The 8,366-nt window shown below is 50.8% G+C and overlaps 1 protein-coding gene across 4 annotated transcripts in view; it reads left to right on the forward strand.

Moving 5' to 3' along the window:
* CDIP1 (cell death inducing p53 target 1) overlaps positions 1-8,334 on the forward strand; it is a 31,117-nt gene extending 22,783 nt beyond the window's left edge. For 2 of the 4 annotated variants that reach the window (XM_081089209.1, XM_081089208.1), the window contains exons 2-6: positions 4,800-4,875; positions 5,463-5,567; positions 5,686-5,841; positions 6,615-6,903; positions 7,015-8,334. In XM_081089209.1, the coding sequence (XP_080945335.1) occupies positions 5,483-5,567; positions 5,686-5,841; positions 6,615-6,903; positions 7,015-7,126 (642 nt within the window). In that variant the 5' untranslated portion in view covers positions 4,800-4,875; positions 5,463-5,482 and the 3' untranslated portion in view covers positions 7,127-8,334. Of the gene's footprint in view, positions 1-2,684; positions 2,798-4,231; positions 5,568-5,685; positions 5,842-6,614; positions 6,904-7,014 lie in introns of those variants that run through there. The other 2 variants (XM_081089210.1, XM_081089211.1) reach the window with 2 other exon arrangements.
* Positions 8,335-8,366: the final 32 nt, after the last annotated feature.

Below are 8,366 nucleotides of genomic sequence, written 5' to 3' on the forward strand. Positions count from 1 at the left end.
TAATCGACCTTCAATTCTAAATGATAGCTTTGCTGGGTAGAATAATCTTGATTATAGATCCTTGCTATTCATCACTTCAAATATTTCTTGCCACACCCTTCTGGTCTGCAAAGTTTCTGTTGAGATATCAGCTGACAGTCGTATGGGTACTCCCTTGTAGGTAACTAACTGCTTTTCTCTTGCTGCTTTTAAGGTTCTCTCTTTATCTTTACCTTTAGCATTTTTTTTAATATATATTTTATTGATTTTTTTACAGAGAGGAAGGGAGAGGGATAGAGAGTTAGAAACATCGATGAGAGAGAAACATGGATCAGCTGCCTCCTGCACATCCCCCACTAGGGATGTGCCTGCAACCGAGGTACATGCCCTTGACTGGAATCGAACCCGGGACCCCTGAGTCCGCAGGCCAATGCTCTATCCACTGAGCCAAACCAGTCAGGGCTACCTTTAGCATTTTAATTATGATGTGTCTTTGGGCCTCTTCAGGTTCCTCTTGTTTGGGACTCTGCGCTTCCTGGACTTTTATAAGTCTATTTCTTTCACTGGGTAGGGGAAGTTTTCTGTTATTATTTCTTCAGATATGTTTTTAATATCTTGCTCTCTCTCTCCTTCTGGCACCCCCATGATACAAATGTTCGTATGCTTGAAGTTCTCCCAGAGGCTCCTTATACTATCTTCATATTTTTGGATTCTTTTTCTTCTTTCTGCTCTTCTGATTGGGTTTTTTGCTTCCTCATATTCCAAATCACTGATTTGATTTTCAGCATCCTCTATTCTACTGTTGATTCCCTATAAATTATTCCTTATTTCAGTTAGTGTATGCTTAATTTCTGTCTGGTCCTTTTTCATGTCTTTGTTTTCACTAAGATTCTTGAAAAATCTCACGAAGTTCCCTGAAACTCTCATTAAGATCCTTGAGCATCCTTATAACTATTGTTTTGAACTCTATATCTAGTAGTTTGTTTGCCTCCATTTTATTTACTTCTTTTTCTGGAGTTTCTTTTGTTTTTTCATTTGTGACATGTTTCTGTGTCTCCACATTTTGGCTGCTTCCCTATGTTTGTTTCTATGTATTAGGTAGAGCTGCTATGTCTCCTGGGATTGGGAGAGTGGCCTTGTATAATAGGTGTCCTGTAGGGCCCAGTGGCTCAGCCTCCCCAGTCCCCTGAGCTGGGCACTCTAGGTGTGCCCCTTTGTGGGCTGTGTGCGCAGTTTTGTTGTACTTGATTGTTGTTGGCATCACTGGGAGGAATTGATCCCCAGGCTAGTTGGCTGTGAGGAAGGACCAGCTGTGACTACAGTGGGAGAGCTGCTGTGCAGGAGCTGACACTATGGAGCAGGACTTGTTTTAATGGGGCTTTGGTGCTCATTGAGTCTTCCTTTTCAGTGTGTCGCTTGTGATGTGTAGAGTTGTAATCTTGTATGGTGTGAAGCTGTCCACCAGGTGCACTGGCTCTGGGCCTCCCGGGAGGTGCAAAGTCAGCCACTGCCTGGGGCCACCGGGCAGGAGCTACAGAGCAGTCTACAGATAGGCTGTTACTGCCAGGCCTGGGCTCTTATTGAGAAACCCCAGGCAGGAGCTACACTGACACCAGCTGCTGCTTGTTTAACCAGTTAACTGGAAACCATCCCCACACGCCACGATATTTTGAATTTAATTTCAAAATGTCTGCCGCTTGCGTCTTTTCCTTTGGAAAAGCCTCTCCAAACAGCTTGGGTGGGGCTACAAATTTGGTGGGGCAGGGTCTCGAGGAATCCCCAGGACAGAGTCCGTGTAGGCCAGGCTGATGGAGACTCAGAAGTGGTGCCTGCCAGTTAGCCCTGCAACAGCGGAGGTCTCAGCATAGGAACAATGACCCCTGCTAGCACCTCTGTCTGGAAGAAAGCCACCCCCCAGTTCTTGCCCCAATGCGACAATCCAGTTCCTCCCTGTATGTACCTGTCTCTCTCCACCCGCCCCCAACCCCCCACCCCCAAGCCACTGTCCCAGCGCTGGAGCTTAGAGTGAGGAGTCTGAGTAAGTCCATGCACTGGCCATTTAAGGGGAACTTTTTGGGTCTCCAGCAGCCTTCGTGTCACTCAGACACAATCCCGCTGGTTTTTATAGCCGAAGTTACCGGGCTTCTCTTTCCTAATCTGGAGCCCTGGCCTAAAGGGTTTGGTGTAGGTCTGGGACCCCTTGCTCCTCACGGGATACCTCTGTAGCTGAGATTAAAAAAAAAAACACAAAAAAAACCCACACACATGGCCCTGGCCAGTTTTGTTCAGTAGTTAGATCATCAGTCCACGGCCGAAGGATCATGGGTTCGATTCCCGGACAAGGACATGTACCTCGGTTGCAGGTTCGATCCCCTGCCCAGTCGGGGTGTATACGGGAGGCAACTAATCAATGTCTCTTACATAGAAGTTTCTGTTTCTCTCTCTCCCCCCCCCCCTTCCCTCCCTCCCATCCACTCTCTCTTGAAAGATCAATGGAAAAAATACCTTCAGGTGAGGGTTAAAAAAAGAAAAAAAAAAACCACGTGGGTGTCAGACCAGCCTGTTCTGTGCCTCCACCCCTCCTACTAGTCTCAATGTGCTTTCTCCTCCTCCTCCTCCTCCTACTCCTCCTTCTCCTCCTTCTCTCCCCCCCCCTCTTTTTTTGGTTAATCCTCACCTGAGGATATTTTTCCATTGATTTTTAGAGAGAGTAGAAGGGAGGGGGAGAGACAGAGAGAAAAAGAAACATCGATGTGCATCGATTGCTTGCCACACACACCCACCCTGACCAGAGCCAGGGGTCGAGCCTGCAACCGAAGTACGTGCCCTTGACCAGAATCGAACCCAGGACCCTTCAGTCCATGGGCCGGTGCTCTATCCACCGAGCCAAACAACCGGCTAGGGCTGTTTTCTTCTTTAATTCTCTAGTTGTAGGACTTCTATTCAGTCAGATTTCAGGCTGATGGTGGTTCTGTATTTTTGTTGTAATTTTGACGTCACCAAATGTCATCTTAACTTTACAAATTGATAGGAGTATCCAAAGTTTGCACTGTCAGTTAGCATCATCCTTCACTAAAGGCATAACATGTTGATACCCTTTGACCTAATCTCACTTCTGACAAGTGTAGCTCAAGGAAATAATCCAAGAAATGAAAAGAACATTGGCCAAAGGTATTCCCTGTTTTATTTTTTTTTAATATTTTATTGATTTTTTACAGAGAGGAAGGGAGAATGATAGTGCGTTAAAAACACCGATGAGAGAGAAACATTGATCAGCTGCCTCCTGCACACCCCCTACTGGGGATGCGCCTGCAACCAAGGTACATGCCCTTGACCAGAATCGAACCTGGGACCCTTGAGTCCGCAGGCCGATGCTCTATCCACTGAGCTAAACCGGTCAGGGCTGTTTTCTTTTAATGAAAGTAATAAGTAGCATTCTAAATGTGTCAGGGGTCGGTCAAGTAAACAGTGAGGGGCCTATTTTAGGGAATATTAAAATTGATAGTCATGGGGTCTTGTAAGATGGAGGCAAAATATGACATTAAAAGGTTTTAAAACTGTCATGATAGCCACTATATAAAAATATAGGTGCCTGTGCTTACAGACTAACAGAAACATGCAGAGAGACTGGCTGCATTAGTATGATAAAATTGGACAATTTTATTTTCTTTCAGTTTTTAAATGTTTTACTGACATATAATCACATACTATACAGTTTCTCCATTTAAAGTATGTACATAATTCAGTGGTTTTTGTATATTCACAGAATTGTACAACCATCATAGTCCGTTTTAGAACATTTTCTTTCATCACCCCAAAAGGAAACCCCACACTCGCCATTCTCTCTGCCCATCCACCCTCCCAGCCTCTGGATTTGCCTGTTCTGTATGTTTTATATAAGGAATCATAAAATACGCGGTCCTTCTATTAAAAATATTTTTTTTGTTGATTTCTGAGAGGAAGGGAGGAGATAAATATCAATGATGAGAGAGAATCATTGATTGGCTGCCTCCTGCACGCCCCCTACTGGGGACCGAACCCACAGCCTGGGCATGTATGTGCCCTGACTGGGAATCGAACTGTGACCTGGTTCATAGGTCGACATTCAACCACACTGGCCAGGCCACTGAGCATGTTTTCAAGGTTCATCCATGTTGTAGTGTGTGTCAATATTTCATTCCATTTTTTTTATGGTGTCCTTTGAAGCAGTTTTTAATTTTAATGAAATTTATCTTTGTTTTTTGTTGCTTGGATTTAGTCCCTCTGGCCCTGACACTGATTCATTAGGTTTAATATTTAAGCCTCGTGACTCCCGGACCCCTCTCCCCTGGCAGGATTGTTTGGGGTCTCCATCACTATATGGTTCTGAACTGAACCTGGTGGGCTCTAGGAGGCAGCCACATACACGAGGGGAGTTGCCTTCATTGGGTCTTTGTTCAGAATCTAAACAGTTGCTCAATGAACCTTGTGAAGGAAATGAGGAAAAGTGTTTCACTTAACTGACACCATCTTCCTTCTCACCCTATTCCACCCAACAAAGAAGGACACAGCTGGCTCTGAGAGCCGATGCTGGGGCGCTGGTCTGGGCCTGGTGGAGAGAGATGCAGAGGACCAGCCATGGCCCCTGGGAGAGAACAGCTGTGAGAAGGGGAAGGGGGATCTGAGGAGTGGGTAGGTCCGAGGGAAGGTATTGTGCTGGGCAGCAGGGGGGTGGGGGAGACCAGATGAATGAGGGAGGGAGTGTGGCTTTGAGGAGACCAGTTGTCCAGGTCCGGCCCAGCCTGGTGCTAAGGGAGCTGCTTGTTCTCCCCTTGAAACAGCTCCCCACAGTCCTGCGTGTCCACCCACTGGAAGGAGCCTCACCTGTCTACCAACTCTGAGTACCTAGGATTTGAGGTAAACAGTTTCCCAGATCCCCTCCCACAAGGACACAGTGCCCTGGCACGGAGGTGGGCACAGCACTCCTTGAATGTTAGGGGAGAAGAGGACCAGTGCCCACGCTGCACTGGGAGCCCTTGATTAGGTTCCCCATGTGGGCTGGGGGCTCACCTCACCAGCTTCTGTCCTCGCCCAGCTTCCCTCATCCTCGGGCTTTCACACAGGAAGTGCAAGTGACCACTGAGGTGAGTAGCTTCTTGAAATGTGGAGGACGGAGGCTCTGGGCTGGTCACCCCCGGCAATGTGGGGCATCTTCAGGATCTAGGGATCCTGGTGACCACTCTCCTCAAGAAAATCAGTCCCAGCCCATCAGCCCTGCTCTGCCCAGTGTGGAGATTTATATGGGATTAAAAGGTGGCCAGAGCCCCAAAAGCAGGGGACACCTGCAGTAGGAGCCACAGGAGGCCCCGTGTGCTTGGGCTCAGCAATGAGGGTGGCTCTCTGAGGACCGTCACACACATTGTGCAGCAGCCCCTTGACACGTCAGTACCTGACTGGCAATAGGGGAGCTGGGAGCATAGTTCACGTCTGGGTTTTCCCTCCAGGTTCAGGAGAAGCCTCGAAGATGTCTAATGACCCGCCCCCTCCTTATCCTGGAGGCCCCACAGCCCCCCTCCTGGAGGAGAAAAGTGGAGCCCTGCCAACCCCAGGTAGGGTTCAGTGCTCTTTCCCTTGCCCATTCCAGCTGCTGAAGTTGTGCCTGGAGCCGCCCCTCCCACTGACAGTGGGGCTGGGCCCTCTGCATTTCTTTTCCCTCCTTCTGTCCAGGCCAAACCTCCCCTGCTGTGATGCAGCCCTCGGCAGGCATGTCACTGCCTCCTGCAGACATTGGCCCCCCACCTTATGAGCCACCAGGTCACCCAGTGTCCCAGCCTGGCTTCATCCCTCCACATGTGAATGCAGATGGAGCCTACATGCCTCCGGGTAAGTTGGGAAGAGATCCCACCGGAGCGCAGGTGTCTGCCCAGCCCAGCAGGCTGGTGTTGTGTGAGGGTGTTTACTGCTGGTTGGAGCAGGGGGACTGATTGTGGGCATGGAGGGTAGAAATGGGAAGGTGTCACAGAGCCAGGCCCCGCTGTGAAGGCACTATGGACATGCCAGAGGAGCCCAGGGCTGCCAGGAGGGTTGACTCGTGGGAAGGCTCCTCAGGCAGTGGCAGGTGCTATGGACTCATGGGTGCTACAGGGGCCACTCCCTGCCAGACACTTGAGTCCATGGTGGAGGCCTGGTCTCCTGCTCACCCGGCACTCTTCAGAGGGACTACTCAAGCCAGAGAAGGACCCACAGTTCCTGCACAGGTGTCCCCAAGTCAAGTGGACCAGATGGCACTGCAGTGCAGGACCTAACACTGGTGGGGAAGAGAGCCCTGTTTGCATAAGAGGGGCTGAGGAGCAGCGAGGCTTTCCTTCCTGTGGTTGAGGGCATTGAGCACAGTGCCCAATCCCATGTGTCAGAGGCAGGGAGCCAGTGCATTGAGCTGAGACCGAGGGGTAGAGTGGGCCTTATTCTCAGCTGTCTGGTCTGGCTGGGTCAGGTACCTTCTCTGTTTTGGTCCCCATGGGGCAGAGACAAGGAAGGTCTAGGACTGGTCCCTCAACTGCGCCCTGGGTGCTGGGGACTTTGTACTTAACTCTCACGTGAGCACAGTGGGGTGACAAGCCAGTGACTCGTCTGCTCTGTCTTCTGTGCCATTCCAGGTTTCTACCCTCCTCCAGGTCCCCATCCACCCATGGGCTATTACCCGCCAGGGCCCTACCCGCCAGGGCCCTACCCACCAGGGCCCTACCCTGGTCCTGGCGGACACACAGCCACGGTCCTGGTCCCTTCAGGGGCTGCCACTACGGTGACAGTGCTGCAGGGAGAGATCTTTGAGGGTGCACCTGTGCAGACAGTGTGTCCCCACTGCCAGCAGGCCATCACCACCAAGATCTCCTACGAGATTGGCCTGATGAACTTCGTGCTGGGCTTCTTTTGCTGCTTCATGGGGTAGGTGGTATGGGTGCTTGAAGGGTGGGGGCTGCACTTGCCCATTACCCAGCTGGAGTATGCCCAGTGCCCTCGGCACATTCTCTTCAGGCCTCCCCTTCTCTGATTCAGGTGTGATCTGGGCTGCTGCTTGATCCCCTGCCTCATCAACGACTTCAAGGATGTGACGCACACGTGCCCTAGTTGCAAAGCCTACATCTACACGTACAAGCGCCTGTGCTAACGGAGCCTGGACTGGACTCCCCGCTGTCAGTCTGGACTCCTGTGCTTTGCTCCCTACACTCAGTGGCTCTGTCCCCACTCCCGCTTGGGGGTGGAAGGTGTTCCATCAGTCCCCTGGAACTCTTGTCGTCTTTGCCTTGCCCTTCCCTGAGCATCTGACCTCCGGCAAAATTGTTGGATTTAAGGCCAAGAGTCAGCAAGTGGCAGGGAGCTGGCACTAAGCATGTATGTTGCTGGTTTGCTTGGTGTTTGATTAGGAAGATACACTGGGAAAGGTCTCTACTGGGGTCTCACTCCTCTGTTCTTATATGAGGTATAAGTTTGGTCCTTATTCTCGTGGGGCCAAAAGCAGCCAGAGCAATGGCTAGTTTTCCAGACCTGGGCCTACAGTGGGGCTGTTCCTGTAGCCACAGTTTCTAATCTGCTGGGCCAAGAGTGGGGACGTGAACCCAAACAGGACGGAGTCCTAGGCCAGGGTTCCTGGGGTGCTAGAGGTAGCATGACTATCAGAGGTAATGACTCCCACCAGAACTCTCAAGAACTCAACACCTTGTCCAGGTGCCCAGCAGCCTCATGGAATTAAGAGTCAGCACAACTGCTATTCATGGGATAAGCGATTTGGCCCTGGCTCACCAAGAGACTTGCCTCTGGCCCCTGCCTAGCTCCCCTTCCACATGCCTCTGTGAACATGTCTTTACTGGGGCCAGAAGGAATCCCCAGGAGCCCAGCCCCTCTGTCCAAAACATGTCCTTGCTGCGTGTGGGCATGACCTTTGCCTGGAGGCTGATGTATTCCAACTGGGACCAGAGATGGCAGATAGGCCCCTCCCTGCAGGCACACTCAAGGTTTACAGTGCTCTCTGTAGATCCTCTCTCTAATGAACGCTGGGCGCTTCACCCAGGTTGACTCACTATCACTGTGCTTGCTCCAGGCACTATAGCAGGAACAACTGTAGCACTGGATTGGGGACCAGGAAGGAGCAACCACAAGTGGCGGAAGTACCCTGGTGGACTAGCCCTACCCTGGGCCTGAGGCCATGCTGTCTTTCTTTTCTGAATGGTTTGTCGGTGAACTTGCACCTGTGGACCGCTGTACCCTGCTGCCACCCCTCTCCTGGTCTCACACTGCCACTGCATGGCCTTCTCCCACTGTGAATTGTGACCAGTCTGTTTGTAGTTTCTCATTAAATTGGTCCGTTCACTCCCCTGACCTGGGCCTCTGCTCTCTTGCCTGGCTTCCTT

Source organism: Myotis nattereri, assembly GCF_964212035.1.
Source record: "Myotis nattereri genome assembly, chromosome: 4".
Taxonomy (NCBI): domain Eukaryota; kingdom Metazoa; phylum Chordata; class Mammalia; order Chiroptera; family Vespertilionidae; genus Myotis; species Myotis nattereri.